General features: G+C 37.2%; 2 protein-coding genes across 6 annotated transcripts in view; one reads left to right on the top strand and one right to left on the bottom strand.

The window, feature by feature from the left end:
* The window catches only part of LOC145978040 (uncharacterized), a 49,343-nt gene extending 43,647 nt beyond the window's left edge, over positions 1 to 5,696 (bottom strand). The window contains exons 1-2 of one of the 4 annotated variants that reach the window (XM_083110438.1): positions 2,368 to 2,443; positions 1,608 to 1,627 (exon numbers count right to left, since the gene is read on the bottom strand). In XM_083110438.1, coding sequence (XP_082966564.1) covers positions 1,608 to 1,621 — 14 coding nt within the window. In that variant the 5' untranslated portion in view covers positions 1,622 to 1,627; positions 2,368 to 2,443. Of the gene's footprint in view, positions 1 to 1,607; positions 1,628 to 2,318; positions 2,444 to 5,529 lie in introns of those variants that run through there. The other 3 variants (XR_014440648.1, XM_083110436.1, XM_083110437.1) reach the window with 3 other exon arrangements.
* Positions 1 to 23,766, top strand: part of LOC145978038 (chorion peroxidase-like) — a 78,407-nt gene that overhangs the window by 2,914 nt on the left and 51,727 nt on the right. The window contains exon 1 of one of the 2 annotated variants that reach the window (XM_083110434.1): positions 18,370 to 18,456. The exons of the other annotated variant lie outside the window; for it this stretch is intronic. Within the exon in view, the coding sequence (XP_082966560.1) occupies positions 18,452 to 18,456 (5 nt within the window). The 5' untranslated portion in view covers positions 18,370 to 18,451. Of the gene's footprint in view, positions 1 to 18,369; positions 18,457 to 23,766 lie in introns of those variants that run through there. 2 annotated transcript variants of the gene reach the window in all.

The following is a 23,766-nucleotide window of genomic DNA, read 5'->3' on the forward strand; positions in this document are numbered from 1 at the left end:
TTTCCACTCTTTCTAACATCTTCTTCCATTCTTTGTTTAACTTCAATCCCCCATTCCAGTTCATTGTGTCTTCTTCACCTCTCTTCTCTATTTCCTTGGCTTCCTTCCATTTTCTCACTAGCATTCTCTTCTCCCTTCCTATCTGCTTAGCCTCATCCCACTCTATGTCATGTCCTGTTTCTCTCGTGTGTTTAAATATTGCATTTCTTTCTCTCTTAAGTCGTACATCATCCCTATGTTGTTTCAACCTGTCAGGTTGATGATGTACGACTTAAGAGAGAAAGAAATGCAATATTTAAACACACGAGAGAAACAGGACATGACATAGTGGGATGAGGCTAAGCAGATAGGAAGGGAGAAGAGAATGCTAGTGAGAAAATGGAAGGAAGCCAAGGAAATAGAGAAGAGAGGTGAAGAAGACACAATGAACTGGAATGGGGGATTGAAGTTAAACAAAGAATGGAAGAAGATGTTAGAAAGAGTGGAAAGGACAAGAGAGAAAGAGGGGAGGAGAAGGAAGAAAAATGAAGGGAAAAGAGCGTGAGATTAAAAGTCCAACCACATTCTATATGGAAGTAATTGCCTTTAGCCTTTTAGGTGAAAGTAAAGTTGGAAAGTGAAAGTCAACTGCTAGAAAGTTCCAAACAACTTTCTAAATAGTCTGGAGGGAGTAATGTTTGTGCATATATAATGCCCTGTTTTTGTATCTTGTTACTTTTGTACTTGATACAGAGTCTGAAGAAGACCTTGCTAGAAGGTTGAAACGTTACGTTTAGTTTGTTTTTAATAAAATAAATTACTGCCTTGGTCAGCATATTTAGTTTTTCATAATCATGGAAACAAGGCTTAATGGTGTTATGGCTGAATTTGAATATGGTCCAGGAACTTTTTTGAGTGAAACAATACGAAACTTGTACAGAATTTAAATTGAGAGAAAAATAGTTCCGGTCCTTCAGCGAAACCCATTATAATTTATGGGTTGCTGGACCTTGAACAACCCTGGTTACATCTGCACCAACTGCAAGTTTGTTCTAAATCACTTTTCAGGTGTTATATTTTTACCCCATTCATTTTAATCTATTTGCCAATTGATTTGCCTAACCTGAAAGTGAATCATAACTAGTTAGTTTAATCCTGATCCTTTGGCGAGTGAATACCATTTTCGAGTATAGGTGTTTCACCTACGTCACAAACTCATTTGTGGCTTCGAGCCATGATTGAAGCCACTTTTTGTAAGCATACGGAATTCAAGAGGGCGGGCGGGAGATTCTAATACATTCGTGATTTAAATTTTTGCCTCCACTCTATGGCTAAGCCTAGTCAGCCAAGGAAAGTGAACTGGCCTTGATCCCCCCTCCCCCCAGTTTTAATATATTAAGTAAAATATCCTCTAAGACATGGTAAATTTAGGGGGGACAGTGCCTCCTACCTCGCCCACTGTAATTAACAAAAACTTTAAAATCTAATACGGTCTTAAAAATCATACTGCTAGAATTCAGATCTCTAGTAAATTTAGTTTTAATAAATCTCCAATTTACACAAAACCTAATATTACTTTTAGGCCTGTTGTCTTTTAAAAGTGAATTGATCATATTCACCCAGCTCACCTCACGGATTCCATATGAACCTGAAAGATGTGTAAAAAAATTAAGTGTTCAGTGCTTTTCTTCGTTTTTGTGAACGAACAGGTGTCCAGTGCTGAGTGGTTCTTTAGAAACTTTTTATATTGACAAAGTCGAGAAATTAAGATAGTCACCTTTTGTATTTTTTAAAGTTAATTTTTGGATTATTTTCATATAAATGTTAATAAATTCTAATAAACTGAGGTGGTGAATAAAAGTTTTACTTGTGTAAAAATTGTTTCATGCAACAAAATAAGTTTCAAACTTATCTCCACGTTTGAAAATCGGTTTCTGCAATGGACGCTTAAAAATTATCGAGGATCATCAGTTGCATGAGACAGCAAAGGCAGACTCTAGCTCTCTGCAAATCAAGACATGTTGAAACCTAATGGTATCCCTTGGAGGCTGGCTGGGCGAAACCCAGAGCCTTCCTGGAATAATTCCATGCGAGAATCCAGGGAATCGAACCAGATTGGCATCAGACCCTCTCGACTGGGTCACTGTTGCATTTTACCCCGAAATTTTTGAGAACTTGCACATATATAATTGAAAGTTTTTTTAAAAAAATAAGCTATTAGGTCTAATAACAGTATTGTTTGTATTAGATGGTCATAAACTTAACTTTAACACAAATACAATGTGATTAGATAACTGTTTAGTTCTGAAAAGTCAATTGAAATGAGTTTCACAATTAACCTAGCTCCAAAATTTCGGATCCTTATAGTCTAATAGCTAACGTTCTCACCTCTGAATATGTATATACACTAGGACAATTTCTACCTCACTTTCTCTAGAGATGTGCATTTCAAGCAACTCTCCTTCAAAATGTGGAACTCGTAACAAAAAAATTCAAGAGCTTCATGCTTGAGTACACATAATCTCAGCATTCGTTATTCAATCGTAAAAACAATCGTGCATTAATTGTCTAGAGATTAACGTGTCTAGGAGAGAAGCATTAGCAATGCTCTGGCTTAGGTAACCATTACTATAGTCTTAGAAAATGCTATCTAACAATTATTCATACGATACGATAAAAGGAATTTGTTCCTAACATAGTGCAATTCTATTGTAGTAGGATACACTTATATTTGTAATCAAATTGTTGAATTTATACTTTTTATATTTTAACGAATGCAATAATGTGACGCCACGGGAAGTTAACTTTTAATATTGACTATTTTGATTGTTTCTAATGCCTAATTAGATTTTAAAGTTTCTTGTTGGTTAGTGAAGTCAAGTGCTAGGTACAAGGCAATGCCCCTCCCCCTAATTTCACATGTCTTAAAGGAAATTTTACTTCAATATCTAAACAGAAATTGTATCTACTAAACTTTGAATACATTCGGAACAGAAATACTTCTATGTGGCAACATATGTAGCTCTGGTACAGTGGGATGCACAGGTATTTGTTGGCAAATTGTCCATTATAATTTTTCACTTTTTCTCTTGCATTCTACTTATGAATTTTGAAGTGTGCTGGTGAAGAGGTTGTCAAAAACGTGTTTGGAGTTGTTTAAATCCTTGAAGCTCTTGCTGCATAAAACGGAATAAACATGGTGTTAGAAAATTTGCTTGTCAATACTTCTGAGTCCCACTCTACCAGCAGAGTAGCAAACATCGACAGACCTGTGTAGATCTCGCCTATGTTAAGTATCTAATGCACCATAATAGAGAATCCGAGCTAAAGCTGGATAAATAATCACAAAATTTCACTTTTCTGTGTTGAATTTTTTAATGTAAAGATTTAAGTTTTGAAACTCCGCACTAGTGGAAATTGCTATAAAGTCTGAACAGAGGAATAATTATGAATAATTGTTAGACGAAATATATGAAAATACCTAGCAAAGTACTGTATAATGCGCAAAAACTATAATCTGCAGTAATAACGCGCTAAGTGGTGGATTTCGTAAACAATCACTTTCCCAAGATTCAAGACTTCATGTTATAGAGCAATTGATATCATGCCTAGATTACGAACTTTTTCTTCCAAGAATTACACAGCGGGTTCAAATCCAAAGCTCAGTTTCCACTCAACTTAGGTATGCTATATATGAATAGTTGTGTAAATATTGAGTAATCCATATTATTGATTAGAATACTACAGGGGTGGATTTATATGTAGAACTAAAAATGTCAATATGCATTAAAACTTAAAATATAGACAATAAATTTTGTCTTAAATATTAGTCTTCCCCCGATGAAATGATTACATCGTCGCCTTGATGAAAGGATCCCCGGTTCGATACCCACTTGGTGGTTCGAATCCCACCTTAAACCCTAGATCTAGTCCCGATTAAACTTTCTGCGCGTAAAATGGACTTCCTCAAAAATCTAAATTTCCGGTTTAATGTAGTTTTCAATTTGTCAATGTCACTTCAAACCTGCTTGGTTGCCGGTTGGTAGATTTTAGATACATCCACCGAAGTTCCGGTTCGAAGCCCGGTTTGGCTTGAGTGTTTATATTCCTTCATCAGTTTAATCTAATCATTACTCATCCCTTGCTATTAGCAAAGAGTGGGAGAAAAGACGTTAAATAGGAGATGCAAAAAAAAAAAAATATTGCTCCTTAGGATCTGAATTTGGAATTTTGTTAGTTTATCGCACCACCTTGGTCAAGCGCCGTATTTAGTCTTCTGACGTCACACTAAATCCTTTCATTGTTATGCTAAATGTAGTGTATTTATGCTGAGATTTAAACTTAACGAGCCTTAACTACGAAAACATTAAGTTTTAATCATAAGGTGAAATACGGCGCTTGACAAAGGTGTTTGTTTGGTGCAATGAGTCATACCTTTGAAATTTTCCATAAATCCAAGGAGCAGTTACCTAACCACCGGCAGGTATGCCTTTGCAGACATATAAAATGTTGGGAGAGCGGTTACCATGGTATTACGAACAATCTTACATAAAAAAAAACAGACTAAAATATCAATACCAATTTTTTTTTTTTTTTTCAAGTAATGCATGGTAACCATATAAGGTCGATAGAATACGAACTATTTTCACACGATTTTTTGTCGGAGGGGGGGCAAGTAGCAGGATAAACGTACCAATAATAATAATAATGCCAATAACAATGCTAATAATAATGTTATTATAACATTCTTATTATTGATTTGCTTTATTTTACTTCGCTTTATGTGCCACTTTTGGCTAATTCCCAAAAATGGGATGAGTGATGATATGATGAAATTAATGAATGGACACTCGCAAACATCCATGCCCAAGCCGGGATTCGAACCCGGAACCAATATTATTATTAGTAGTAGTAGTAATAGTAGTATCAAATACAGTGGCGTCGCTAGGCCATCTGCTTTGGGGGGGCTGCAACCAGAACATGACTTACTACTATTGTAAATATTTTTAATGTTTGAAAATAGCAAAGTGATTAATAAGACACCTACATATAACAAACATAAGGAATTAAAACTAACATAGACTTACTGCATTAATTTTTATGAAAACAGATGGATATTCTTGTCCTGTCTTTCTAATGTTGGTGAACTATGTCTTTATGTATCAGCTGTACTCTGCGGTTCGAATTTCTTGCAAAATTATCAATAACACAATCCCTGGAACAAATCCTGAGGACGTCTATGACGTCCATAAAACCCGAAATTTCTTTCATAGATGTACAATTTAGCCCTAATTTTATACGCACACCTCTACTATGAAACCTCATTCTATGAAAAAAATATGTACCAATCTTTTAAGCCCCCTCCCCATCCCTTTGTAAAAAATCTATTTGCGGAAACTGAGTATGTGTCATATGACTTCGGTGAACCCCCAGGAAAATAATGCAAGAGTCGCGCCTGCATGAGAATCACATTTCTCGTGATCTTTAAATTTTCTATAGCCTTTTCTCAGTTACGAACACCGATACTTGTAAATGCAGGATCTGCCTTACCTGTCTGGCCTACGAATGTCTACAGGGAAAACAAAAGGCTGCATCGTGATTAACACTGTACTCAATCCACCGGAAACTTTTGTACCACACTTCATTAAAACACCTATTCTGGTTACCGAAAACACTACCTGGAAATCTGGAAAGAAACGGTTGTTTAGGCCCTTCGCTTTTACTGCCTAAATCTGAAGTGATGAACCTCTCGACTTCTTTTGTAGATGGACTTGGAGTGGGAGGACATGTTTCCGATTCAGTTGGTGCAGTTGAAGCAGGTACCTTATCTTCATCGAGACAATCTGTGGCTGTGCTGCATTCGCTTAAAGCTTCCGATTTCAGGCACTTACTTCGAATAATAAATTTGTCCATTGTTGTACGAACAACAGTAAATGTCACAAAAAGCTTTGATAACAAACACACAATGTCACAAACTCCGTAACACAAAACGCACCACTACCGTTTCCTAGCGTAGCAACCGTTGTGAAAATAGAACAAATGACTGTGATCGTTTGCAGTTGCCAGCTAAAGACATGGTGTGTCAGATGTAAGATCGTGGTTTAAAAAAAACTATGTTACAACGAAACGATTCTTTCCCAGAATATGTATCTAGAGGTATGTTCCTGCATTAACAATTGTTCAAATATGTTTTATCGAAATACTGTATGTAATAATAGCTAAAAATTGGGGGGGCTTATCGAGGGATTGGGGCCAAAAAGGGCCTAGCGACGCCACTGATCAAATACGTTAATACCCTCGTAAATTATACATAAAGGGGGTAGAAGTTGGTGCTAAAGCATTTGTGTTCGAACAAACTATTTGAATTATTTTTTCAACACGTTCAATTTCACATTAATAATGGAAAACAAGCACACAAACTATTTTTTAAAAACAGAAAATGAATGCTTGATAAATGCATTCCAAATATAATTACTTTTTACATTATAACTTTCATGGACGATATATTTTTCACAAATATGCAACATGGAGCGACGTGGACACTAAATTGTGTGCGTATTCAAAGTTTCTTTAATACAACATACATTATTTACATACATTACACAACAAATTCATCAATCTCGCAATAAACAAACAGCAAAATTTACATAAATTCTCTCAAATGTATAGGCTTCCTTTCCTCAAAACAATTGTTCATGCATTTAAGACAAAATCAATTAAGACAAGTCTTATTTCTGTCTGTAAATTTAAAATGCATTAGAGAACAATTACATATTTTGAGCGAAGCGAGCATGAACATTTTTGGATCAAATGTTTTTCCAGGCTGAAGTCAATATTGATTTAATAGGACGCAAATAATTTCACGGGACGCCAATGCATTCTCTTTTTTACAACTTTTGTGCCTCCCCGATGGTGTAGTGGTAACATCATAAAATTTGAAGTTGTGGGCGCAAATTGCCCCCATACAGGTACACTTGGCCGTCAATGTTTGCCCGCTGCCCCTACATCTCATTCCCGTCAAAGGTTTGGGGAGGCAATGTCCCCCCTGGGGTTGCGCCACTGTTAATACACTTCAACATTCCATTAAATATTGCACAATCGGCGTACCCCATCATCAAACATTCTTCTAGGTCAGAGTTAGAACACTGCTTATAATTTTGAGCTGCAAAGATAAAGAATGAACGATGTAGCTTCACAAGGCAAAATTAGCTCTAAATATAGAAATTTAATTTTTGCCAACTTTTTCGAAAATTCCTAGTAAATGAAAAGGAAGTTACATAGATTAACATAAGTGCGCAAAATGAAAATTCATATAGAGCGAGAAAAGTAGATTTCTGCCTCATGGTGTTTTAAAGTTGTCAAATTCCGGAAGGATGGGGAAATTGTTTCCTCTTGAAACATCAGATGGAGTTGATCCCGCTGCATAGTCTTAGATTGATGTGGGATCCGAACCAGCATGTGCCTCTACATGATATCTAACTCGGGACTCCCTCGATAAGGCAATGACGTCACCATTAGGCCATCGGGTAGGTCCTATAAATATCGGGCTTAGTATCCCCCAAGAAACAAACTTGCATCAGAACTTGAAAAGCAGAGGTTTGATTCCGGTGGGAAGAATAAAATTGAATCACTCTTCACTCTTTAGCGTTCTAGAACAGTGGTTTCAAACTTCAAAAGGTCAGAGCCAAAATTATATCCAGCAGTTGATTGGCGGGCCACATTTTTTTTGTGTGGGGGATTAAAAATTACAAAAATTGTAAATACTGTACTGAAAATGTAGTTCTTTCGCATGACCTAAATTTCTAAAATGAGGCAATAAAAACAATGGAATCACAAATGAAAATTGCATAATTAGAATTTTCACCAAAACCAAATACTTATGGATGAATTGAAAGAAATGAAAAACACACCATACAAATAAGAATCCTTCATAGTATGTGTTCGATGTGAAAATTGAGGCCGATCTGCTTTTATTAAAGTTGGAATGTCCACTTGAATTTCTGTATTTGAAAGTCTCAGAAGGTGAAGCAGTGAAGAATCTACCAGGCGGCTTCTGTAGCGGTTCTTGATGAACTTCATTGAAGAAAAAACACTTTCACACGTGATGTGCTGCCGAACATCGGAAGTTTGCCCAAAACTACCAAGGTTTGGAAATAGTTTCTTTGAAAGGTATTTGAAAACCTCGGACCTTTTCTTGCCAGTTTGAAGGAACGCATCGCCTTAAATCATACAATTGAAGTTGAAGAGAAGCTAACGCCAAGAGGATTGATAAATAGCTGGATGCTGCTTTTAAGTTCTTCAAAATCTTTAAATCTGGAGTCACTCATCCATTATTTATTTAATATTTACACTGAATTCAGATAACTCCAGTGTTTCTTCATCTGCTAGCCGCCGACAGCTTGGAAAATGGACCAGGTTATTCCTCTCCGAAGTAACGTTGAAAATCTTCACTTTATTACGAAATCCATTTGTTTCACATTAAATCTGACACAAGCTGGTTTCTTCACTGCAGATTAAAGTTCAGTTCCTTCAGATGACCTGTGATGTTATAAACGCCAGTTGTTTAAGGAAATCATAAATAGAACGTATTTTAATAAAAAATACATAAAATGTATTTTGAAAACTGACTTCGCGGGCCGCAAAGAAAGACATCGCGGGCCGCCAGTTGGAAACTCCTGTTCTAGAATAGTTTCTTGCGACTTTTCCATTTTTATTTCTTATTTTTAATAAGCTAATTTGGCAACACTGTCCTGGGATTATTACAGGAAAGGAAAACCTGATTAGAATGTTATCAAGAATGCTAAGGGAGGCACTTTTGGGTAAAAGGGTACACAGAGCACAGAAATCTCACAATATGCCTGATCTCTATATCTGAACCAGTAAATAAACAAGAAATAAACTTGAGACATATCCAGGGAACTGATTTATATGTAGTAAAAATGTGCAAAATATATAAACAAATTTGATTATTTTTACCAAACTATGGAAAATATGGACTAAAAATTGTGAAAATCGACCTTGTTAATAAAATGACTGCACGATCTACATAATATACAGAACGCTTAAATTAACACAAAATGGATTTTAATTTTGTTCCGAAAAAAAAACCAAAATTTTGTCTTAGGTCTCCTCTTAGGATGGTTTTATATTGATATCAATATGGCAAGAAGTAATGGAAGTGTTTCAAATTCAGTTATTCGCAAGAAACTCTCCCAGCTCTTTCGGTCACACGGGGATGTTATTGCGCGAATATGGAGTATATGTTGAGAAATGATCTGAAATATGGAGAACTAAATAAAAATAACTAAAATGAGCCAAAAACGTAATATATGTACAAATATGGAAAACAAAAAACTGATTTTTTGTCTGCATGCCATTATGCGCGAAGATAATACAAAATATAACTGAATTCAGCTTCATACATAAATATGTATTTACAATGGACGTCCGCAGGATTTTTTCCAGGGAGGGGCAAGCAAGGTAAGTTCTTTCCAGTGGGGGCAAAGGAGGAATATTTTTCCAATAGTGATGACCCCCTCAAAAAGCACTATATCAGTCTGAAATTATGTTCCTTCAACGCTGTGGCTGAAATGAAATTGTGTGAAATATATAATTTTCAGATGGACTTTAATTTTCCAGAGGGGTGCGCCCACCCCCTTCCAGGACATATAAATCCGTTCCCTGGACATACCATAATTAGTTTTTCGTGGGGGACGGGATCAAAGCTTATCAATTTCAATTTGGTTAAGTTTTGAGGGTGAGGCGCTAGAATATTCATTAATCACGCACTACTTACCACTATGAATCTAGAGAAATACAGATAACAAAGAATATCTTAATTATTTCAGTACAAATTTATTTGATTTGCTCTTGTACGTACTAGAGGAACATGAATCAAATTTGTTAATTGAACTTCTGAGTTAGTCTATGAATAGAAATTTTCAGTTGCACAATGCATCTCAATCTGTGTTGCATACTTTACGATGTCAAAAATGAATAATTGTAAGTTAAAGCTAATTTAAGCACATAATAACAATATATTTTACCGGAGTTTTTAGAAAAGCTTTGTGTATGCATTTACTTTACTTTTGGCTGCTCAATAACACGCACAATGTCGGAAGCAGAATAATGTTCCAAAAGGATGCCATCTTGCGGTCGTAAGTTGTTTCGTATAGAATATATTTATGGAACTGAAATAATTTTATAAACGGCACTAAAGTAGTCTTTCATAGAACTCTAAATCGGGATCTATACCAGTTTGAAGAACATACTGATTCCAATCCCACATTAAACTGTAGGTCCAGTCCCGATTAGCTTTTCTGTGCAAAACGTGGATCTTTAAGACGAGATTTTTAATATATATTTTTACCTTCACGAAGGTGTAATTGTGAGCGGATTGTTAGACTGGTTGTAGATCGTATCTTTTAGTTCATAACTTTGTATGTCGACAGGTTTCTAATTTAATAAAGAGGGGGAAAGATAGAGGGGGGAAGGGAAGACAGAAATATATTAATTTAATTTTTGCTTAGCGTATATTTTCTTCAACTTTTACCTAATCGCGGCGATGAGGAGGGGTGATATGAAGCGACACTCAGAGAATAAACCATGCACAGGCAGGGATTCGAATCCGGCACACAGCATAACGCGTCGAGAATACCACTCGGGCACGAAGGTCGATACGGAGCAGGAAGAAATGCCAGGGTGGGGTTATCGAAAGGAACATACGTCAATAAATATTAACAAAGTAAAGAAATAAATGCTGGATGGAGAGGAGTTGATTTGATTACACTTCATGCACAGTCCACTTGCAAGGTCAGAATTTAAGTTTCTGGACCTACAGTTTAGTGGGCTGCAAACCATTATAAGCGTCCACCGGATATCGAACACAGGACACCTTGATTATAGGTTACCACTATACCGCGTTTGTTACCTGTCCCGGTTCCCGCGCTAGCTGTTCGCTGGCTTTTCTCCGTGCTGGAGAAAGTCAAAGCCAGGCAGCCAATTAAAATACGCAACGTCGCAACAGCGTCTACGTAAGCGCTTCTCTTCTGGCTCCCATTCGCTCCTCGCTGCCCAGCAGACGATTGTTTCCTCGTTTCTCATTGGCACCGAAACTGTCGAGCGATCGCTAGCGCGGGAAAGGGGACAGGTTCTAACAAACGCGGTATACATAATGGCAAGATTGAAATGTAGAAAAGAGAAAACAGCGAGAGAACAATAGAAGGGAAAGATAATTATGGGGAGAGAAATGCACATGGTGTAGCCTATGTGTGTGAAGACACGCGAAACTGATTTTTTTAGAGCAAACTAGTATCTACAAAACCTTACGATACCTTGGGTCTCTCCCTTATCGCACAACGCGACACCAACCTTGTGTTCTGACGTCAGACACGGAGTGCCTACGGCAGAGGAGTCTCCTGAACGCATACGGTGCATGCTACGCATGCGTCAATTGTGGGAAAAGGACAGCTTGCTCAGCGACGACATTAATGAGCATTTCTACATTCTAATTTCAGCATATAGAAGTATTTTACACGAGAGAGCTCAACTAAGCTTATATTACATTTCTTGGATTTGAAGTGAAAGAAAGTAATAATTCTTCTCAAACTTCCCACAATTGACTCATGCGTCACTTCAGATCCAAGAAATGTACTTGTAATATAAGCTTAGTTGAGCGCTCTCGTGTAAAATAAATACTTCTCCTATATGAAGAAATTATAATGTAGAAATACTCATTACTGTCGTCGCAGAGCAAGCTGTCCTTTTCCCCCCACAATTGACGCATGCGTTCAGGAGACGCCTCTGGCCTACGATAATGTTAGGTTTGGTTCCTTTAACATAAATACACTATTTATGCTGGTATTGCGTTCTGCGATAAGGGAGACCCGATACTCTTAGTTTAAACTTCGACCTGGACGAATCAAGTTTTGTTTCTGTTCAGTCCATGGCGCCCTCTTCCAGCCGTGTGTTCACGTTGCAGGGCACGATGGACACTGCCATTTAGTGAGTTCTGCTGTACAATGGGGTAAGTGGTCTCCTGGTCTTATTGTTGGGTAGATTTGACTGCACAACTTTGAGATTGCTGTACGAACTTAAAAAGAATTTAGATTTCGCATGTCATAGCTGAACTCCCTGGCCGTAATTGTGTATACTCCGTTGATAATCATGATTTGTTTTCTAATTGGAAGATTTGTTTATGTAACGTAATGATTACTCACTTCCGGTAAGTTCAAATTGAATTAATTTTGTTCAAAAGTTTGACTTGCATGGGAAAATTAGGTTTGCCACACATCTGTGTTCAATATTTTATTTGTCCTAGGTTATTAGTAGGGAGCGGAAGTTGATGACCTAAAAAATATAGGTATATGACCTATAGAATGTACTAAAAGATGACTATTAAATTTTAGTTTCGGATTAAAAATTTAAATGAAAAGGAAATTAAACAAAATGCAATCTCCTTATCTGATCTTAAATTTGAGTTTGCCCCAGACGGACACCTGGTGGTTTCCCCGGACACATCAGACTGTCACCAGTTCAGAATTTCTTTTGCTCGTAAATTGCAATCCTGAGAGAGAGAAATTTTACCTTGGTGAATACTCAAGAATATTACCAAAACGAAAGAATTGACAAAATATGACTAAACAATACACAGAATATTGCGAAATATGCCGAAAATCGGGGGAAATTACCTGAAAATTGTCAAATGCACTTAAAATTACCTTTTTTGGGTTCTAGACGAAGTGTAATATTGTGTGTTTAATGAGCATCGTGTCAGAGATGTCAGAAAAAAGATGACATTTCATCAACTTCCTCTCCCTAGTGATTAGTAATGTAATAGTGACTCCTAAATATTCGGAAAAGTATGAAATTTCAATTTCGAGGCTTGTTACACATTTTAAGTCAAGAGACATTAAAAAAAATCTATGCACTACAATAACATGTGCATGTATTACGAAATGTAATTTAGTCCGAAATCAAAATTAGTCTTTATCTCGATCACCGTAATATTCGAACATTGTAAAATTAGAGATGGTTAATGACACTGCAAATACTGTTATTACTTGTTGCATACTCTTTGACGACTTGCTTCAATAGTCTTGGCAAAAACTCTACAATGTTTGTGGTGAAATCTCGCCAAATATTTACCCATTCACCCCGCAGTTGTCTTGTAAATCAGCTTTCGATTAAATTGTACTTTTTCTCACACCTTTTTATCCAGCTCTTATAAATGAGGGTTGAGATTAGCCGAATAGGGCGCAGTTTTCCGATCCATATGACAGTTAACGGAACAGTCACTTAGTCATCACGACTTGTGCTAGGGATAATTATTTTGGATGAATTGGAAATTATTCTGAACCATTTTTTCAGCATTCCTGTAAAAGTTGTGCAAAGTAAATTTCCCCAACTTTGGTTTTGTTGTATACTTTTAGAATATATTTAACATGTACAATATCCTCCTTGCATCCGATCTGAAAATCTTATACTCTCGGGCCTCCTCGATAGTTTGATAACTCTCTTCGACTAGAGGTCCCAGGTTCGGTTCCTAGTGGATCCCACAGACTAAGTTCAGTCCCGATTAGCCTGTGTGCATAAAGTGGACTTAATAGTAACTCAAACTTCTGATCTGCTAAAATCACTTTCGTGTCACTTTTTGAGCTTTTCCAGGTGATGTTATGAATTGCAGAATTTCCTTTTTTACAACAATTGTGGGATTGTTTTCGGACTATCTTCCATGATAGTAGGCTCTTTATGGGCAGTCGGTGCCTTATTTTCGGCTATACAAAGCTTAACATCTCCTCGAAGTTACTCTTCCTTTCGGAACATTCTTTGGGTTTTCTTAATTTTTATATCACGGACCGGTTAATATAGTTCGCCTATTTACCTTCACGGGCCTTCAGGCATGAAATGTTGTTTTCCCTTTCATAATGGTTTATGGTTCCCACGGTACTTGCACATATTTAACATTTGTGCAGTTTCCCTGTACGAGGGTTCCTTTCCTTTAATTACAATAAGTACCGTTGCTGTTTTGTGCCCCATTTCTCTTGCTTCAGTCCAGAGACAATGCTACAATGTAACAGCTGTGATCAAGCAGTTGCATGGGCTGTTGTACCCGGCATTCTAGCTGGCCGACAAAATGGGAACCGAAAGCATTCACGATGTGTTCAAATATTAAAGTGGCCTTCTTTTGACACTCGAACACAATGTTTAAAAAGTAAAGTATTTTGATATTTGACAACTGAACAGTGATCCTGAAGAAATGCAAATATGATGTCCTAATATTACTAAGTCACAGTATATATTTACTGTGACTTAGTGTATTTGCGTATTAGTTTATAATCGATGGATTTTACTCTCGTTCAGTGTCCCTTATTGGCAATTCTATGCAAAATGGAGTTGAATACACAAACCCATGGAAATTCCTGTAAAGTTCCCACCTGAGAATCTAGGGTCGAACCCGGTCTCCCACTGGGTCTCCGTAGCGCATTGCCCGAAATTTTGACAGGGTAGTCAGATATTTATAATTTGAGTCTTCAAAATATGAAGTTAGTGTGGTCTGATGACTACAATATTGCTTTGTGTACAGATGGTCAAACATCTTTAACTTTACTTTAACAGATAATGTTTTGGTTCTAAAGTCATTCTCGCCTCAGAGTGTGTGTATGCACTAAACAAATTTCTACCTCACACTTTTTCTAGAGATGAACATAGTTTTTTAATCTTTGCTTTTCAATTTTTAGTTATTTTTAATATGCTCATTTGGCAACACTGTCTTGGAATTATAGCAGGAACACCTGATTAGAATGTTATCAAGAATGCTACGGGAGACACTTGGCTGAAAGCGTACGTGGACTTTTTTGTGTGTGCTGCTTAGGTGTTAGTCTGGAGTAGCTGATCATAGAAACCTCACAATATAACTCGTCTCGAGATCTGAACCAGTAATCCCCAAAATTGGAGTCTTATCATTTAGCCACTCTCCTAATCTTATTGGGCACTTAGTTTATCAAATGCATGGATTTCAGAGGAAATGTAGTGAATCGTTCCACGTGTCTAACTTCTGATCGTTACTCACAATGTCTCGACTTAAAGAAATCCTCACTTGAATCAAATGATGCACTTTGGTGTTTTTCACGACATACAAAAATGCACCCAAATGCATCAAATGTGAATGATTCTTTGAAGAAGCCACAACACACTTTAGTGCATCAATCGATGCATTCTGGTGCATCAATCGATATGATTCATTTAGTTTTCTGTGGATATGTTCAGAAATGTTCTGAAATATGGAATAACTAAATAAAAATAACTAACATGTCAAATAAGATCCAAAAACCTAATATGTACAAATATGGAAAATAAAAACTGAATTTTTCGAGTGTACATGCCATGATGAGCAAAGAAAATACAAAATATAACTGATGTCAGCTTCATACATAAATATGGAATTACATATCAGTTCCCTGGACATAACCATAATTAGTTTTTCGTGTGGAACGGGATCCAAACTTATCAATTTCAATATTTGAAATTAAATTGGTTGTGAAGTTTCGACGGAGAGGCGCTAGAATCTGGATTAGTTAACCACGCGCTTAACCACCATGAATCTAGAAGAAAAACAAAGATGACACTAAAAGAATATCTAATTATTTCAGTACATTTTTTTCACTTGGTCTTGTACGTATTAGAGGAACAAGTCAAAAAATCTTAATTGAACTTCTGAATTCACATCTATGAATAATTTTGACATTTCATCAGTTGCACAATGGATCTCAATCTGTATTGCATACTTTACGATGTCAAAAATTAATCACTTTAATTTAAAAGATTTAACCATGTATTAATAATAGATTTTACCGTAGTTTTGAGGCATTTAAACTTTGTGTATGCTATTTACTTACCTAGCTTTTGACTCGTCAATAACACGCACATTGTCAGAAGGAGAATAATGTTCCAAAAGGATGACATCTTGCGTTCGGCAGTTGTTTAGTATAGAATATTATATTTGTGGAACTGAAATAAATTTTATAAACTGGGCTACATTAGTGTGTCTCAGAACTAGAAATGTACAATCACTGACACTGCCGGCTTGTAATGAATACATTGACTTTCAATGGAATAGTTGCAAGCCGGCAGTGTCCGTGACTGTACATTCGTCTTGTAATCAAGGAATCCCAAGACCATACCCGGTGAAAGCAAATATTGGTTCGAATACTACTTGAAACTGTAGGTCCAGTCCCGATTAGCCTATGTGCATAAAATTGGAAAAACTTTGGTGCATTTCACCCAAAATGTCTTTCAGTTTACAATGTCAGCCAGCCAGTCTACAATGAAAAGATCAAGCGATTACATTAAGCAATGTGATTAAGTTTGCTAGTGTGGCAGGCTTTCAAGTTGCTAATGCACACTATATATGCTTCACTCAATCATTCCTTGCATATGATAGTTTGGAAATGCAGCATTATGCGGTTTTGTCAACATACGTCAATCATTATAATTTTCTCCCGTACTGATCATATTTATAGCAATTTATACGGGTATTTGATGGTTCTGCCTACTGAATTTTTGTTTTAATATTATAGCTCATGTTGGGCTCACAGATAACAGTTCGAATTATTTTACAGACAGTTTTTGACGTATCATTTTCATTTCGCACAGTTTTATCTTTATGCAGTTTTTAATAAGTCACATGATTTTTAAATATTCGCTCTGTAGTACTGAACTGACCTTTCTGCTCTTTCTATATTCATAGGTTTGACATATTGAGATGAGATTTTATTTTTTTACCTTCACGAAGGTGAACGGATTGTTTGAGTTGATGAGTTAGACTGGCTCTTGATTGTATCTATTAGTTCACATAACTTTGTATGTTTAGTCTAAGCTTTTAAGTTGATAGTTGAAAAGAGATGAGGCGAGGTAAAAATCAGAAGGATCTTAATCTGATTATTTAGCGTCGCTTTTCTTCCACGATTGTCTAATCGCAACAATGATATTGGGTAATGTAGACAGTTGCAATGACAATCATGCAAGGGCAGAGATTCGATTAGACAGCGTAGCGCGTAGTGATAACCACTTGGGCACGGAGGTCGGCACAAAGAAATGGCAGGGAAGGATAATTGAAAGCAAAGAAACATGGATAAATATTAACGAAGATTGAAAGAAAGGATGGAGGGAGAGACGGAGTTTTAAGTCACTTGCAAGATCCGAAGTTAATCGCGAATGGACTTAGTTTATAGTGGGATGCAAACCATTTTATGCGTCCACCTTATATCGAACCAAGAACGCCTGGTTCTCAGGAAGGCTGAGATGAAATGATAGAAATAGGGAAACCTAGAAAAGGCGAGTCAACAGCGAACAAGGAAATGGAAGGGTAGATTATGGGAAGAGGAAAATGCAGAGCTAATGTAGCCTACAAGCGTGAAGACATGCGAAACAGAATTTAAGAGAACCTATTACCGACAATAAAACATGGACAGTCGCAAAAGATAAGACTGAAAATGAAAAGTGAGGTTAATTCTTAGGTCCAGGCCTGATTAGCCTTACTGTGCATAATGTGGACTTAAAACACCAATATATCAATTTTTATTGCGAGTCGCACTAATAACCCCACGACTGTCTTAGGTCTGTCTCCCCTTATCGCACAACACAAACCTTGCGTGAAACGTGGAGTGCCTACGTTGTTAGGTTTTGTTCCTTTAGCATAAATTGCAAATGTACGCGTATTTAAGCTAAGAGAACTAGGTAAACTTTCAGTATCCGGAAAACTGATTTCCTAAAATTTACAGGAGAAATTACTTAACCGAATGCAGTTTCATTAGACTTGTGGAAGTTCGGGGAAGTGTTTTCTCGCATCGTTCATTGAATTTTGCCGGTAAATAGTGTATTTTTCGATATAAGTGTGTGACCGATGCACGAAAGCTGTTGCATCAATTTCCTTCCAGCCAGATGTTGCCTGTGTGTGAGGTCAGTGTTTCCAAACACGTGTTTTTATAACTGAAGAAGGTAAGTTTCCGCAAATTGTTCGTGGGCTACGCATTTTTTCTAAACCAATTTTTAACTATTCTAACCTAAACGTGACCCAACCTAACCTAACCTTACCGGAAATGGTTCGTGGGGCTATGCGTCAATGGTTCGTGGGGCTATGTACGTATTTTTGGGTGGAATGGGGTGGAAACTCTGCATGCAGACTACGGTAGTGAAACTGTGACCGCCATTTAGCGTGTTACCGAAGGGAAAAAGAAACTAACAAAACTTACTTCATACGTCGAAAATATAGATTTCCGTGAAAAAAAAAAAAAAGCTAATAAGGAAGTAGGAATATGGAAAGTGACATAAATAGTTTCAGGCGTTTTCCGGATACGGAAAGTTTAGTTTGTCAGTTCTACGGTGCCTCTATCGACTACAGAGCCCTCTACATCCCTGTGGTCACTATCCAAGTCACGACGGACTCTACCATTCAGTTGAGCTCTGCTGTGCAATGGGGTAATGGACATTTCCACTCAATTTTTTTTACAACAATTTTAAAAACGACACCCTGGAAAAATGACCCCTGCAAGTTCTCGCGTTTCTCTGCGTCCAGTTTAAGGCAGAAACGAGACTTCCAAAGTTGCGAGGCTAGCGTTGCGCTGAAAACACGCCGTCGCCATGTTACTACGTCACTACTTAGGGAGAGCTCGTTTGTCGTCTGCTTCGAGCGTCCAGTTCCGGATGGGTAGCCCACGGTGAGCGAACACGTGCAGCAGTTTCACAAATCTGTACCGATTTAAATACTGGAAGGAGGAGCGATAGGAGAAAGGAAAGCTATGCTTTGTAATGATCGTTCTTCTATGAAATATCCGTGCTGCTCACGTGCAAGGTAAATGGAAGGGTTCAGTTGCATGTGTGTTGTCAGTCCATACGAAAAATATTGCTTATAAAATTGGTTGTTGACCAGACATTCAAAAATAATTTTTAAACTTATATTTATCGATATTTACCGTAACCTATGTAGTGCAAGATAGGAATTTTCACATTCTTCACTTTATTTATAAAGCCTATTTAATTCTTTTCCATAAAGCAATTTCAGTTTGTGTTCCATTTCTGTTGCGCAAATTATGATCAAATATGTTTGTGCAGATAAGAGAAAATACACTGAGAAGATTACATTAGTTGCACAGTACATATCTATACTTAGTTTATGTACGTATAATTATTACAAGGAAATAATGTGTGTAACCATGGGCGTATTTAAGGGAGATTCAACGGGTCCAACCCCCTCTTTTTTTTTTTTGGTTCACTAAAATTACCAGTTTCCTTGTTCTTTCCGTTTCTTCATAAAAAAAAATCCTTCGGACTTATTTCATTCTGTTAAATAAGACGTATAGGACGGGATACGGATGGGAAGGAAATTTCGTAATTCCACACACCAGATGGGACTGCAGACCAATATCTGCAATTTCCTGATAGTTTCGGAATTTCTGCGATAAGAAACTGCATTAAGACTGTCAAATCAGTTATTTTTCCCCCTCGAATCATATTAAAGAAATTTGGTTCGTAGAAACGTAGTGACACAAGATGAACAGAAAAGTATCAATACTAAGTAGCATGACTTCGTGACTACAAACACACAACTTTGTCGGGTCCAACATCCCCTCCCCCCATGCTCCCCAACAAGCTTCCGGCCAGCAGTGTCCTGGATTTTCACTTACGAAATAAAGCAACCCTAATCATACCAAAAGTTGATCCATCCCTCCCCCCCGTGAACTATATATACGCCCATGTGTATAACAATATCCCCATACTGAAATAGTACGATATAATTATTTTGAATTTTGTACTGCGAAAAAAGCCGCCCCATCTCGTTACCCCGAACGCATTAATTGGTTGGTTCACAACTTCACCACTAAGGATCCTATCGAGACGAGACATGGCAGCCTTGGTCTCGTTCTCGTTGAGTTTTAAATGTCTGTCTCGTGTTTATTTGTAAATGTCTCATTGACAGTCTCGTCTCAATTTATAAACATCCGTCTCGGTTTGGGAGGGCAATTCTCGTTCTCGTCTCAAGTCTAGAAAAATATAGAATTAACAACGTATGCAAAGGCTTATCATTATAAATACAAAAAAATCTCTTATTATTTTTTTTGACTCCTCGTTTCGACGGTACAGCCCTCGAAAACTAAATATTATCCTGCTTATATATGCAAACCAAACTGCAGATTCAGAATTACCAGGATTGAACTGGCGTTGTAATGATTATACACAAAATTCATGATTTATCTGAGGAAGTCGCATGTTCAGGTTTGACTCTCGACCTGGGCATGACTGTTTCCTTGTGAGTGACATTTCATTGAACTGGAAATTGTTACATGGGAGGATGTTTGCTCGAGACTTTGGGGACAGCTAGGGGGATGCTTCTATTGTTAATGTTAGTGTTGCTCACAAGACGAGGCATGTTCCGTTTCGTCTCATAAAAGGAGATGGGACAAGTGAATGTTTTCGAAATGAGATGGGACAGAAGAAAAAGTTCGTCTCTTATCATGGCAGGTTGGGTGATACTCAGTTGGTGGTAGTGTGTGTGTGTGTGTGTGTGGGGGGGGGTGTATTCCTGCACCCCGACTTCGAATACGGCTTGTAGTTCTTCATTTTCATTGTAGCGATTAGCCAAAAGTGGGAAGAAATGTGATGTTAGAGATGATAATTAATAAATAATTTATAATAAATTAACCATGCGTTCTCATTGTTGCGGTTAAACAAAGTGAACAGAAAAGCGACGTAAAAGTAGGCTAAATACAAAAATTTGCTATATATATTAACTGAAGAAAACTGTCATTTACTGCAGGAAATTGAAAAACTCACCGTACCTTTTTATACCGTATCACCTCTTATATTGCAGAAATTGGCGTGTAAACCAGTGTGTTCTAAAAGTATTATCTTAAAATTTGTGAAGAAAAAATTATGACGAAAATAACTGTAATTCCAGAAAAGGCATTCCTATAACATTAAGTTCTTGCCAGTCAGAACTAACCTATGTATTCGCAATGAGCAAGGCTGTTCACGTGTTCAGCCATTGACTGTTACAAGGTTTGCTTTGTCACCCTAATGGGAAAACCCTCTACCGAGTGGCTGAATTATAGTAAATACTACTATACTGCTAGGGCATAATTCATCTCCAAGAAATGGAGCACAGATTTTTGCACTGGAAGTTGTACGATACTTGTTTTACACAGTAGCAAGTGAATTTTCTGTCGCTTCCGCGGTTCATGCTAAGTTGTCGGGACGAGCAGAAGTCCCGCCTCCACGCATTTCTAAGTGATGACGTCAGAGCACCTCCTGTCTGTGGAGAGGACGTTTTCAAATCCGTGACGTACGAGGTAAATTTCAGCGGTGTTTGAAGGAGTGTTTCTCGAGAACCGAAACAAATATCGCCGAGATATTTTGTAAATCTCATGTTTGTGTCATTATCTGTAAAATGAATGGATTTAAAACGTTTTTCATGTCAAAGTGGAAATGTCCTAGATTTTGTCTTTGAAATCAACTGCACAACTCTAGCAATTGGAGTACAAAGTTTGCCAGCATTTAGATTTGATATATGCTACTATTATATCTGAACTTTCGGGCCGCGATATTGCATACACCATTGGATAAATAGTGATAGGAAGATTTCTGTTTATGTAACGTAATGATTGCTCACTTCCCGTAAATTCAAATTAGATTTCTTCGAAAGTTTGACTTTCATGGAAAAGTTAGGATTGCCACGTGTCTGTATTTTCAATGTTTTATCTGTCCTGCGTTATTAGTAATGAAATAGTGACTCTTGTAAATATTCGGAGAGGTACGAAATTTTCATTTCGAAGCTTGTTGCATGCATTTTAAGTGAAGACACATTAAAAACTTCAATATTATGGATTATAATACAATGTGAAAGTATTACGAAAAATTGTAAATCGAAAATTAAATTAGTCTTGATATCCTGAGAGCACTAGTAAAATGAGATATAGCTAATACACTGCAAGTAGAAACATGTTATATTCGTGGCATACCCTTTGACGACTTGCTTCAATAGTCTCTGCATAATTTACAATGTTTATAGTGAAATCGCACCAAAATATTTACTCATTCACCCCGCAGTTGTCTTACAAATAAGCTTTCGATTTACTTGTAGTTTCTCTCGCCCTCCTATCCATTTCATAAATGTTTAACGTCGTTGAGATTAGGCGAATGGTGCGCAATTTTACGATCCTTATGACTGTTAACGGAGCAGCCAATCTTTTTATCAAGACTTGTGCTTGGGATAATTATTTTGGTAGAATTGGAAATTATGGAGTGTACCTGTGCAAGTTATCCTTCCAAGACGCTAGATAATGTCATTTATTCGCATTTACTATAAAATCAATTTCATTCACTAGTTTTTAACTATGAATCCAAGAATTGCCACTTTGACTTTGTGCTTCTAGAATACATTTGACGTGCCCCATATCATCCTCACATCTTATATCTGGATATTAAACATAGTCTCGGGCCTCCCCGATGCCGTTAGGTAACGTCGTAGACTTGTAATCGAGAGGCCCCAGGTGGAGGCACATAGCTGTTTGGATTCCACTTAAAATGTAAATTCAGTCCCGAATAGCCTGTGAGCATAAAGTGGAATTAAAACAAAAACTGTCACACTTGCCACTTTTTATGCTTTTTTAGGTGTGATTTTATTAATTGCAGAATTTCCTTTTTCACAATTGTTGTATTGTTTCGGGACTACCACCCCCATGATAGCAGGCTTTTTGGTGCCCTATTTTCAGATATACCAGATTTATCTGCTTAGTTACTCCTGCTTTCGGAGCACTTAGTTTATTTTTCTTGACTTTTCACAGCCCGTTCATATCTCGTTCGCCTTTTCCTTGGCTGGCCTTTGGGGCACGAAAGCTATACTATTTCGCCTACTATAATGCTTTAGTCCCCCAGGTTACTTGCATATATTTAACATTTGTGCAGTTCCCAGCACCAGGGCCCTTTTCCATAGATCAAAATAGGTGCCGTTGCTCGAAAACTGAACTTGTTTTTATGCTCCATTCTCACTTCAGTCCAGAACACCTCAGCAACCCGTAACAGATGTTTTTGCCAGGAAGTTCCATGGGCTGTTCTTGCAACTCGCACCCGCATCCTAGCTGATCAGCAGGGAGCTACGTAACAAAATCCGAAGGTTTCACGATGTGTTCAAATATTGAAATCTCCTACTTTTCCTTTTCGACACCCAAACACAGCAATGTTGAGTAAAAATTAAGTATTTTAAGATTTGACAATTGAAAATAAAATAACTATTGCATATAGTTTAAAACTTTTTACATATGTATGCAATTCGTTAATTCAAAATATCGTGAAGATATGCAAAATGTGATGTTCTAATGTTTGTCACTGTATATATTTACTGCTATATATGTTACATTAAACGGTGGATTACTCCAGTGTCCTGTATTGGCAATACTAGTAAAAATTACAGCTGAATTTGTTTCGCGAAATTGAGTTGAATACACAAACCCAATCACGTGAAATTACTAATACTCTAACTATAAGAACTCAAAAGTGTGCTCGATATATTTTTGTCAAAAGGAGTTTTTATCCTGGGCTTAGCTCGTACACCTTATCTCATTAGATTCTTGGTTCTAGTCTAATGCTAGTCGTGTGTGTCCCTTGATTGGTCTTTGCTCAATGTTATCTATAGTGATTTATTTTTTTAGTTGATGAAATCCCGTGCCCGAGTGTTGCAGTTATTGGGGGGGGGGGGTAAGGACAGTTTACTGTTTCTTGGTAGACAAGGCTTAA

This window comes from Lepisma saccharinum, chromosome 24 (genome assembly GCF_977018435.1).
Source record: "Lepisma saccharinum chromosome 24, izLepSacc3.1, whole genome shotgun sequence".
In the NCBI taxonomy this organism is placed as follows: Eukaryota; Metazoa; Arthropoda; class Insecta; order Zygentoma; family Lepismatidae; genus Lepisma; species Lepisma saccharinum.